The sequence below is a fragment of the Dermacentor variabilis genome, chromosome 3 (genome assembly GCF_050947875.1).
Source record: "Dermacentor variabilis isolate Ectoservices chromosome 3, ASM5094787v1, whole genome shotgun sequence".
NCBI classification, from domain to species: Eukaryota; Metazoa; Arthropoda; class Arachnida; order Ixodida; family Ixodidae; genus Dermacentor; species Dermacentor variabilis.
Window position 1 is genome coordinate 64,817,474 of NC_134570.1, and position 12,567 is coordinate 64,830,040.

Sequence of the window (12,567 nt, forward strand, 5' to 3'; positions counted from 1 at the left end):
ACACAAGAGAAATAATAAAGGCTGATAAACACGCTCTTCTATGTGTATGAGCTCACTAGCAACAGACTTGTAAAAAATTGAAGCATGTACAGAACGGTCCACTGTTAAAGGGAAAACTTTTGTGCAGAGCATGTCCAGATTTTCCTCTCTCGCAAGAGTACAATCACCTAAATTTGCAGCAGATACCTTGTGGTTGGTAGCTTTGACTCCTTTCGGCACATCTGAGCAGTGCCTTGACATTGTGCAATGACAAGTGCAGTGACAAACAGAATGACAAGTGCAAAGACAAGTGACGCCCTAGCAACTTGCAGTGAGGGTGCCAGCTAAGCGAGAGCCGCACATCTGAGTGTTCCCTTTAACATTGGACTGCGCTGTACATGTTATTAACTATGTGCAATCAGTTACAATTTCTGTTAATTCTTCAACTGATTCCTTACTCTATCGGTAACGCTCACTGTAATTCAATTACTCTTTTCAGTAACCAATTATACATGCAGCCAGTCACATTATTAACGAGCATTTGTGCAATGTTAATAATGATTCAGAGGAAGAATAAATAAAAGTAATCATATAAGGTTTTATTAATTGCTCACTGCAGTAACTGGTTACTGTAATCAATTACATTTTTAATAAAGTACATCGTAACTGGTTACTTCTTTTCTGTAACATGTACAAGTCTGAACAGCACACACTAGCTGTTATAGCAATACCACACAGTTCCACCAATTCACTAATCTAAAGTGTAGTTTAAAAAAATATGACAAATATCCTGTGGGCTGAAACATGATTTGGAAAGGATGTTTTCCAAAAATATAAGTTATTATTCAGCAATACAAAGCACTGTCTTTGTATCACATGCAAAGGAGTAACTGATGTAGTAGTTCTGCGGAAAGCCGCAAGGTGGAGAGAAGTAATGAATAAAGGGAAAATCAGACATCCACCCGTTCGTAGCAATTGCTACAAAGGAAAAGCATACGGGTTCCTCGAAAGAAAAGCCTCATAGTTGAAAAATTCGTCCTGGTCCGGGACTCGAACCCGGGACCACCGCCTTTCCGGGGCAGCCGCGTTACCATCTGAGCTAACCAGGCGGCTAGCATTGGGTCCTTTGGTTTCCTTTGTAGCCATTGCTACGAACGGGTGGATGTCTGATTTGCCCTTTATTCAAAGGAGTAACTGTACGAATGAAATGCTTTGAAAATGTGATAAGCATATACATATTATGTCAAGCTACCTTCAACTTCTAAGTAAAAGTTCCCCATGTTGGTATGCACGAAAATGCCTATATATACGAAAGGGTCAGCAGCCATCATCGCTAGGTTAGTAAAAGCACAAGCAACTCACCTGCACAATTTTGGCTCTATTGTTGGAGAGGTACTGCTTGAGAGACTTCATACTCTGGGACCCAACAACATGGGCATCCACGACAAACACGGTTTCGTGCAGGTCAAAAACGTGCTGGAAGCGTTCCCGTGCAGCTGCCAGGATGATCTTGGCATCGGCTTCAGCATTGTTCTGTTGTTGCAGTGCATCACAGTTTTGGTTCCTGTTGATGTTGCTCGCGCATACGTCTGCATGGGTGGCCACCAGTGCTACTCTAAGGGGAGAGGCACTTTTCCCTCCCATTCCTGCAAGCAGCAAGATTGTGCAAAGTATTTATGCAATGCGCATGATGTCATGCAGTTCTTTAGTTTCACATTCTTGTGGCACAAAACACAAGTGCCACAGAAGAGAATTGACAGAACAAGCAATTCCTGTATCTGCAGCTATCACGCATGCTAGTTCAGCACGTGCTCCATTAAACTACACTAACCAATTACGTGCAACCACATAGGTAAGAGGCTCACTTTTCACACATTTCCCTCCTGTGCAACCATCTTATGATACGTGCCATGCACAAACATAAAAGTTCTGTGACTCAATAAAAGAACAATGTTAAATGTTGACTTTTCTTTCTTGCCACAGTGAAAGGAAAGGAAATCGAAAAAAAAGGTGATCAGTACGGAATGATTCACCCTTGAACTCCCAAGACCCAGCTGTATAGTTGTGCTAGAAGACTGTACCAATAGTAGTAAGCAAACCTATGCTCTACTCTTGTAGATAATGGCTAATTTTACACTCCTTGCTCAAAATGACTCACACCTACAACAGGCTCATGCAGTTAAACAGCTTGTTTTTCTTTCAGTAGCATACCATCTAGACAATTATATTGCTTTAACAGCAGCAAACTGCTGTGGTGCAATAATCACTGCCGTGGCCAAAGAAAGTTTGCTGTATTCATCTGTCTTTTCTGTTGTGTTGTCGTGTAGTCGTTTTAACACTGTCATCGTCAAGCTGACTGCTGTCCTCACCACCTTCTAATCCGCAACTTCACCCTCACCATACGTTGCAGAAAACAAAACTTTGACGACTACCACCACTGCAGACTGAACTCATGTCCCTGTGGTTATGTGCAGTGAGTAGCTGTGTGCCTTAAACACTAAGCTACGAGACAAATTTTACACTTAGCAATTCATCTAGGGTTTTGTGCACAATGCAGACTCTGAAGATGAAGGCCTCTAGGAATGTATTTGAATACCTGGTGCACAATGCAGTCATTCACAGCATATCTTTCAGCCAATAAGGTGTTGTCACCGCCCCATCATTTTCCTGCCTTTATTGTTCATGTCATGCCATCACCATTATGAAATTGCCGTCACTGTTGTCATTGTCATAATGCAGTGATCACTGTCATGCTGCCAACATCACTCTGGTTTCTGAAAGTAACAGCTAAACTCCACTAATTTAACGATGTTTGAAAGGTGTTGCAAGGCCCCCTTGATGTAAAACATTTGGTTGTAAAAAAGGAGGCCATGAGAGATGTGGCTCGACAAAATAAACAAAAGAATCAAAGAGACAGGAAGTCCCAAATACATTCTTAACCTAGTCATTCAACATTGACAAGCTTAGCCCATTCTCAAACTGGTTGAATGACAGGCTGCAGTATTGGACTGCCCTCTGGTGACATTTGTGTGAAAGTCAATGTGTGCTGCTTACCCAAGGGTTCTACAGGTGGCGCCCTTGCTTGCAGGTAAGCTAGCCAGAAGGAGACCTGCCTGATCTGGGTGTGCACAGGCTCAGCAAGGCTGAACACAACTAAATGAAGGCAGTGGGCATTGCCTACGAAGTGGTCGTAAAGCATCAGGTATGGCTCATGTCCCGAGAACTCCCATATGCTCAGGTCACCAACACCAGACATGGTCACCTGCACATTAGAAAAACGAAACGAAAGCTACCATCAATCCTTCATGACACTGCAGCTTCTGCATGTCAACAGAACTTACTGATAAAATTAAATTATCATAACATTAATAACAAATTGAACAAACAAATTTATTCAGTTTCTTCAAATATTCAGCTATGGATGTATATGCGGTTGCTACGATGACTGAAGCACGCTAGGCTGGACAAAGGGCCACATAGCAACTGCATATCATGCTCCATTTACTAATGGTGTTGCATATAGCCTAGTAGTACTTCTTTTCTTTTCCAAACAGAGAAACCAATCACCTTCAGTAGTACATGTCACGTTCATGGCGCAGGCTGAGCAAAGAGAAAGAATAATGCACAGAACAACTCGCCGAGTCAACGTCCGACTTTATTTCCTTTTAATTATATGAGATCAGTGCAATGCTCTGGGCGCAGTAGAACTAGCAGAACAGCAGAGTAGAGGTGGCGCCCTAGCACATTGAAAAACTAGTGCACGGTAATCAGCTTCATGGGTTACAGTACCACCTTCAAATATTGTCAGCGAAATTAACTTAAATCAGCAAGGAAAACAAACGACACTTGTACAGTGGCCAGAAAGCAGCCTGTCTTTGTTTATCTGCCTGGCAGCCACATGTAGGTAGCAGCAATTTTGATCTGCTGTGAACAGATAGCATTCAGAAAGCTTTTGCTGCAGGCAGCCATTGAAGAGCTGTAGTCTAGGTTCTTGGGAACAAAAATAGAGCTGATAGTGCGTTGTGAATGTAACTAATGGCCTTGTGGGTACTCAGCTCACAGAAGTTTTAGCCGAAGTACACAATATTCCAATGCCACTACACATAACCTTGAGACCAGTTTTTAGGCACGTCAAATGTACTTTAGGAGAGGGCCAGAAAGCCAATTAGACAGGTAATTCTAATGTGTTTGCAATAGAGACTGTTTTCATGTCTCTTTAAGAACCTCAGCACTTGTCATATTTACACAAATACAAAAGTCATAACAACCTAAATACAGGGTGATGCAACAGTAACAGAAAAAGTAAAAACTCAATAGTAATTTGAAATGTATAGGCAGAAACGGTCAGAAACACATGAAATTTTTTTGTACCAAAACATTTCTTGCCTGAATAGCTACATTGGTCATGGACATGTAGGTAGCGCTGCAGTGCTATGTGCCATGGTAAAATATGATGACACAACTAAAGTAACACACGTTGGTGCAAATGTAACTATCCTTGTAAAAAATGTATTGGCAAAAAAAAATTCCCATATATTTCTGTGCATTTCCCTCAACTACATAGTCCTACCGCCTATATTTTTCCAGTTATTGAGCTTCCGCTTCTGTCACCTTTCAATCACGTTGTATTATTATATAATATTACAAAGAAAAAGTTTATATCAATGCACGCATGCATGCAGCTACATAAGCATTCGTTAGGTTCATCTCTGGGAATGCATGCATGTCGACTTTTTACAAGCTTCCTGCCACCTATTCCGAAAAATCTTGGACCCCTACAAACCTGCTGCACATCAATGCCATGTGTGTAGTTGACATTTGTAGTCTCGAAAAACAATGGCTGCGAGCTGCTCATCATATCCGTGCAGCTGGAGATTAGCAGAGCGGGAGGTGTGATCGCCTTCTTGTAGTCATTCATTTCACTGGCATCGTTGAGGTCAGCAGTTCTAATGTTGTTCTCACTGTCTGTGTCGATGGTGTACTCATCCATTGCTGGCGTGCTGGATCGGCTGCTGTGGGGCCCTGACGCTGTGCAAGAAAGCAAAATGGTTAGCATGTACTGTGCACATAATTACCGTATTTTCGCGATTCTAAGCACCCCCCGATTCTAAGCACCCCCCTCTATTTTCGCGAAAAAATTGGGAAAAAAGTTTGCATGCGAATCTAAGCACCCCCCTATTTGTTAGGAAGTACGAGCCAAGGCTGCCAAGCGCGCTTGCTCACTCTCATCGAGCCGGAGCCGTCGAAGTCCCGAGGTGGCACGGTGTCCGCAGCACGAGTACGCCGTACAGCCGGACTGTACGGATGTATGGCGAAAGCTACAGAAAGCGTCCCCATCAACCATCGCCAAGTGGATTTCGGACGCTTGGAAGCGAGTCCATGTGGACGTTGTGGTCAAATCATTTAAGAACTGCTCGATCACAAACCACTTCGACGGAACGGAAGACGATCTGCTGTGGGATACCGAGAGCGGCAGTTCAAGCGGTGCGACAAACTCGAGTGGCAGTGATAGTAACTGAGCATCCGACACAAGCGGTGGGTTCACTGTGTGCACCGATTTTTCTTTTGAATGTTTGCAAAATAAAATGTTATTTCTCGCACCCGTCTCGTCGTGATGTCGCAGCGAAAAGAGGGAGGGGGGAATCATTCTAGATTTTTTTAATCTAAGCACCCCCCCTCACTTTGGGCATCGCGATTGTGAAAAAAAGGGGGCGCTTAGAATCGAGTAAATACGGTATAATGAGTTGCTGCTCATACCTTTAACAGCAAAATTCACCAGAAAACAGGTAAGCAGTGAAAGAGCGTAAGAGGTGAGAGAGTTCACAATCCGAACATCAAAATTACCAGCTGCAAAAGTGCTTGCCGAATGACTTACAAGCAGTGTGTGCTTAGCATACATTGTAGCAAACGCGTTTCTGCGAATCATGTATGCAGCTGTGTGATGTGATGCGCAAACACATACCGTAGGTGTAGGAACTGCTGTCAGGTGCTGATTGTCTTTAGCTCCTCTACCTTGAAAAGTGTCAAGAATAACTAGATAAATAAATTTCAGTTTCAAATGAAAAATGTTAATGTGGCCTACGGCCACTGCGAGGCATTAACTAACATGCCCACTAACCATTGGCACAGTAGTGTCATACAGAGATTTGTGGTGGTGGGCAATCTCTCAGTACATTTCGTGAAATTTATACTTTGCAAGGAAATGGGGCCTGCTGTGTCCTGAGAGTGGGCAGTGATCATATCAATATTATGACAGTCTTTGTCAAAATTTTCAAGGCCACTGTGCATTTAGCAGACTTGTCGCTGAGCTTTGTATTCCACCTCCAGTAAATGTTTATTGCTTGAAAACTCCAATGAGCGAGAGGGACGACTCTTCTTACTCTCTTGAAATTTAGAGTGCTAGAGCCCTGCAACAACACTTGGCAATGCATTTTATCATGACTGCAGATGGTGCCAGAGAACACGAGGGACAAGCAAGGAGACTGAGATAACAAAGTTTGTGCCAGCAATATCAGCATTCATACATTCGACTTCACTCCAACCGATTTAACTTGGTTTCATTCAAGTCTGCCTATTAGTGTCTGCATGTTTTTGTTCAAAAGAAGTATGTTGCTTTTATCTTATTATATTTTACAAATCATTGAAGAAAGTGAACAAGGAGCAATCAGCACTACTTTAGCATACTCAAAAACACACCAGCCATGTCTACGCCCAAAACCACTAGTTTCTTCCAAAAGACACAAAATGTGGCAATGTGCAGCAGTGGCGGACAAGACATTCACAAAGCTAAACAGTAAAATATACTTTGCTAACCATTAATCTAGTTATTGGGCATAAAGTATAAGAAAACAGTTATTAAAGCTGCAGAACTGGAAAGCAACTTGCAATCAGCTGCATTCATGTATAGATTCTGTTTATTCATTGGCATTTTGACAATTCTGTCTCATTATTTCACACAAATAAGTTATATTCCCACATTTATGAAACTTTCATACTACCTCTACAAATGCTACATGGGATTATTTTGCCACAAGTAATCTCTTGCGGATGAACCTCGAATGAAGAATTTTGGTACAAGCTGGCATTGATGTGCCCAGAACTTGCTAAACAAGGGCTATAAATAATGATCACAGTGACCGTCACAATGCACTCCCCTTACATAAACTTAATAACATGGATATAATTGGATTTAGTGTTATAAACAAGCAAGATGGGAACTGTTTCATTACATGTATATACTAACAAACATCCCTACACACTAGCCATTACGCATTATGTGCCGTCAACTGAAATCTATCTTTAGAGTATAAATCTGTCTCAGTTTACATGAATTATTTTAGGAAACATGCAATGGTTGTGGAACAGCTACATAAGCATTTGGTAGGTTCATTTTTTGGAGTGCAGTGCCATATGCAGTGCCTATTCAAATGCGCTGCAGTGCTTTGCGTGTGGCCCAACAACTGATGAAAACGCACTGTGACTTGGAACTAAGCACAGCACTGTGTAATATCCTGTTTTAAACTTCTCCATCACTGATTTTTAAGTTCTCATTGTTGGCCCAGTACCTTCAGTATGTTTGTATCTGTGTATGTAGTTTGTATTGAGTTCCACATACACGCACAGCAAAAGTACAAGGTTCGGCCTAGTCGGATTGCTGGCATGTTGAGGAGTATTTCATTTGCTGATACTGTTGTCTTCAATCATCCAACGTCTACGTTCAAAGACCTATTACAACCTCTTAGCTCTCTTGGTATATACATTACAGAACTTTTTCTCTTCATTACTTTCTCTTTTTCTTCTGTGACCTTTTTACATCTTGAGTGAAAAGAAATAGTCATCACAGCTCGAAATTATGATCTCTACTTTTCTATTTAATTTTCAAATTGAAGAATAGGCATAGAAAAACGTAGTTTACCCAAACTGGCTGTTTCAACAACTAGATAACTGTCATCATAACAATGTGGATTGACAGTTTTCACCATTATGTAAACTGCAAGGCTATGCCACAGTTAAGGCAAACAGGTCATTCATATTAGCATGATCTATTGTCAGGTGTTCACAATATATGTTACTCTAACCAGGAGCAACTATAGTTTCAATGGCACAACCCGGTGAAAGCTAAGTCTTGGAAAGTGGAGTCAAATTTGTTGACGCTACAGCAACACAACAGATTAGGCAAGCTTCAAAGCAACTGAAGCACTTACTTGATTTTGGCTTTGGTGATGTAGGAGACGTCTTGGAGCGCCGAAACCAGCTACTGAAGTATCCACACTTCAGCGACTCCAGCATTGTTGTTTTTCCCACGCCGCTGTGGCCGAGCACCTTGAGTTTTATTCGAGAGAGTGGCTGAGTCCCTGGTATCATTTGAGCAATGTACTCTTCCTTCAGTTGCTCCTAAAAGAAAATGAGAGCGGGAATGAATGTCACACAATACTACTAAAATAAATGCGCAGCAAATATACCTTTGCAGAGGTATGCCAGTCCAAGCAACTCACACATCAAAGACAGCGAAGCTGTATAAGAAAGTTTTCACACTTCCTGCAGGCCCTAGGAGACTGTTAAATTGAACGCAACACGTGCCAAAAGCACGATCTGACCATGAAGCAAAGTGGTATTAATTTTGACCACTCCGGACTCTTTAATGTGAACTTCGATATGATCCAAGTACGTGAGCATTGTTGCATTTCAGCCACACTGAAATGCTGCCACCGTGGGCAGTATCGAACCCGCAACCCTGATCTCAGCCGCATAATGCCAAAGCCCTTTACGGGCCCGTTTCATCACTGCACCAAATCTTCCCAGGACTTTGCAAGTTTTTCACTATATCCGAGCTTTGTACAAAGACTTCCCGTTTTTTTCTTTCAAATCATTCTTGAAAAAATGCATTCGTAAGAACAGATAGTATAACTGACCTTAGCCAAGAAGCCAAGAAGCAATATCCACAAAATGCTTGTCAGTTTTGACCCCTCCTAGCTGACCTCCAACGTGAAGCCATTAAAATGCAGCATGAGAAACAAAAATTACGGTTAACTGGCTAAAATAAACTGCACAAGGAAGTCATTGTGTGTCCAAGTGAGGTGTACACGAAGTAACCTTTATATTATTTGACAACTAATGATAATTACTTTACAAAGCTAATTCAGGGCTCTGACACAGGCTGCATTGCTGACTGATTGACATTTGACACCGATCACGTAGCTGCATGCTGAGCTTTCACTGTCGCCGCACAAAAAGTTTCGCATAACTCTTCCTAACAGCTTTGCTGTAAAAGTCACACTATTTATCACTTACATTCCTAAGTCGATTCAGCAGGTCACCTATAGAACTGTGGCCTTGAGCAAGGGCAGTGATTTCTGCTGGTATTCCATCCTGTGAACACAAGTTGAAACGCAGCACAGTGTTGTTACTGCCAACACTAAGAGTTTGAAATAACATCGCACATGCCCTTTTCCTGCAGTGTGCTATGTGCAGCTAAAGAATACAAAAACATTTCAATAGCCTTGGTTTTCTCAGAAGTGCAATATAACTCAACCATGTGTGTGTTCCGGCTAGTTGGTGGTGATCCATGGTTACCTTTCATACAGTAAGTGCAGGAATGCAATGGAAACAAAAGATACATTTATTATGGGATAGAGCAGTGTACTTCTATGATATACTTTGCCGTGTTTACCTAAGTTTAGCATATGGCTCAGCTGTAACATATATACAGTTGGGAACAAAAGTTCACAGGGCACAGGTTCCATGACAAATACTACTTTCTACACTGTAAAGGCATGACACTTCTAATTTAATGAATCAATCTGTAGGTCACAAATGCTGGCTTTGTGGGAATCAGCTTTTTCTCAAATTGCCGTGTCCTGTCAACTTTTGTGACCTACAGTATGCATTTAGGCGGTCAAGTATAGTTACACACACACAGTCTTAATTTTGTGTCGACTATACTAGTGCTTATGGTGCTCTTTTATGTTTACTTTCGGAAAAGTGTATATATTGGCATTAAATACCAGTAATACAAATTGCCACGTGACTATCACTGATGGAGTGCTGTAAGGGCACTGATTATTAACGTGACAGCAGTGATGTTTTAGCATTGAGTAAATTGCAACACAAGTTTGTGAATCTGTATTCTAAAATGAATCATGAAACAGCCACTCAGGACCTGCACAGAAGCAATAATTCAAGGCATTAGCAATGCATATGAGTCGAATGTGCAAGTCCATTTTCATCTTCACAAGGCGAACATACCCGGTTCTTTTGATCGACATTGCAGCCAGCAAGGCACAGACAGCGCACAATCTCTGTGTGGCCATTTTTTGCAGCCAAGTGTAGAGGATACAACCCAGCCTAGAAGAGGAATGTAGACTGAAATCAGTAAGTAACACTTCCACCAACACATTCCCACACCAACGTACTCTCCTTCTAAAACATTATAGGAGCTGTAATGCTATAAATATATTTGAATTCATGTGAATGATGATTTTATATCAATGTGCAACTTGTGCTTGGAAATATTATTTATTTTTTTGCACAATGTCAGAGGTGAAACGTGAGCCCAGCAACTTATATTCTGTAACCTTGAATTCTAGCTGTTGTTTTCCAATTTTGAATTTTTCAAAACAAATGCCAAAGCAAATCCTGCTCACCCTGCTTCGATTTCCTGTCCACCGTATTTTATAAATAAGTAAATAAAAATAAAATAATAAAATAAAACGACTAAGATGGGGCTTGTGGACGAAAATATTTGGTTGAAACCAAGTTTTTCTGATATTACACCTACAGGATTTCGTGAATGTTTCATAATGCTCATGTAAAAATAAATATGTTGCATGGTTTTTCAGACGTTATGGGAGCCTAAGTTAATGTCAAGCATTTGCCACACAATGCATGTGATGAAATATTTTAACATTTCCTTCTGTGTGTACTTCACTTCAGCTGTTTTAGGACTCAATACAAGGTCATTAGAAGCAGACTGAAGCGCATACTTTAAGCATCTCTTCTTATACAGCACAATCGTGGCATGACCTTATCAATGCCATTTCTAGTAAAATATGTAACAGCTTGTCAAACACAATTCACGACACATCAGCACAATGAGGATGAGAAATCACCCCGCACACACACATGGCGCTGAACTAGAACATCATCATTCTTTAAAACTTCTTTCTGAGCACTTAGTGAATTGATTGTCTGTTAGTAACTCTTGTGTTTTTCTAGTTTTTTGTTTTCTGTTTCTGTTGACTGCTGGCACGTTCATTCATTGATGCGCAATGCTATTTTTCTCGATCGTATCGCTCCCTTCCACTTCACCTCTGCCTTTCACCTTATATAAGGTGTTCGTCTTCCGTCAATAAAATTTAGGTGAGAGTACAGCGCTTGTGTCTCGTCCTTGTTCCCTTGTGGTTGCATGTGTTTGCGCTGTTATAATTTTCAAATCTAGAACATCATCTGCTTTGTAAGAGAGAAGATGACGGATGGAATGCTTGACACCACTCTTAAGCACCAACCTACAGTTGGTTTTACAGGCATGGCATGGAAGCATCTGATGGAGGGAAGGCCTAAAGCCAGCTGGAGTGTAGGAAGAACAAACGTTAGCATGCACAATGCACTGTTGGAGATGAGGAACTTCTGCTTAATTCAAGACTATTCCCTTGTTGAATCCTTCAGACACTTTGTTACTTTGCTTTTACTTTAACTCTCACGAAATATCTGATTATTCCTTTTTCAAGTACTCGACTAATTCTTTTTTCTACTGTTATACGATTCTTAGCCAACCCTTCACAGTAGGTATGATCCATATGTAGAGAAAAACCAGCCAACACACTAGATGCAACACCTACTGGGTGTTGCGTCTGGGCTGAACTGAGCCAATCCCAAAGAGGATCGATGTCACATGTTGTCTCAAAGCGCCAGCTGCGATGAGTGAAGAACCAGTAATGTTGTTATATTATTCAGCTGCGCATGCATCTGTGGCTTAATTGACATCGAGCTGCCACCCTGGTGAACCTATATCAGACATATAATTCTTTATCATTATTGAGGCTGCGATTGTGGCTGCCCGGCTGGATTTACAGAGCAACCCAGAGGTTGATCCTCATAATGCTCTTCATTAAAAGAAAAGCTATCGTACCTTGTTTGGCACGTCAACTTTACATCCAAAGGCACACAGTGTCTGGGCTACGGACAGCAGGCCATCACGAGCAGCCACATGGATTGCAGTCTCTCCGTGCTGCAAAAAGACGAGAGGTGGCAGCCATGTATATAGAGGTGGCAGCCAGCTGGGCACGCAAGTACCCAGCAAGTGAAAAGAAAGCAATGACAGCACTAAGATATATCCTGTAAGACACTGGGAAAAAGGCTGCATACTGCTATGTACGCCCTCTGCCAATATGAATTGGAACACTGAATTTGCATTCAAAGCCTATAATTTTACTTATGCACGCTTGTAACGAGGAAAAGTTCCATGAGTGGGATTCTTCAACAAGAGAACAACATAACAAATAGCAGTAAGTGAGCTTCTGACTCTCACATTTATGAGAATTTCTGTTTGAACATGGATGAAGTGTTTATTTTCATATTGACGGGGAGTGC

General features: G+C 41.4%; 1 protein-coding gene across 7 annotated transcripts in view; it reads right to left on the reverse strand.

The window, feature by feature from the left end:
* Window positions 1-12,567, reverse strand: part of LOC142575768 (death-associated protein kinase 1-like) — a 202,527-nt gene that overhangs the window by 16,081 nt on the left and 173,879 nt on the right. For all 7 annotated transcript variants that reach the window (XM_075685391.1, XM_075685389.1, XM_075685390.1 and 4 more), the window contains 7 exons: window positions 12,107-12,205; window positions 10,225-10,323; window positions 9,271-9,348; window positions 8,184-8,373; window positions 4,763-5,007; window positions 3,034-3,241; window positions 1,342-1,625 (listed from right to left, as the gene is read on the reverse strand). In XM_075685391.1, the coding sequence (XP_075541506.1) occupies window positions 1,342-1,625; window positions 3,034-3,241; window positions 4,763-5,007; window positions 8,184-8,373; window positions 9,271-9,348; window positions 10,225-10,323; window positions 12,107-12,205 (1,203 nt within the window). The remainder of the gene's footprint in view (window positions 1-1,341; window positions 1,626-3,033; window positions 3,242-4,762; window positions 5,008-8,183; window positions 8,374-9,270; window positions 9,349-10,224; window positions 10,324-12,106; window positions 12,206-12,567) is intronic.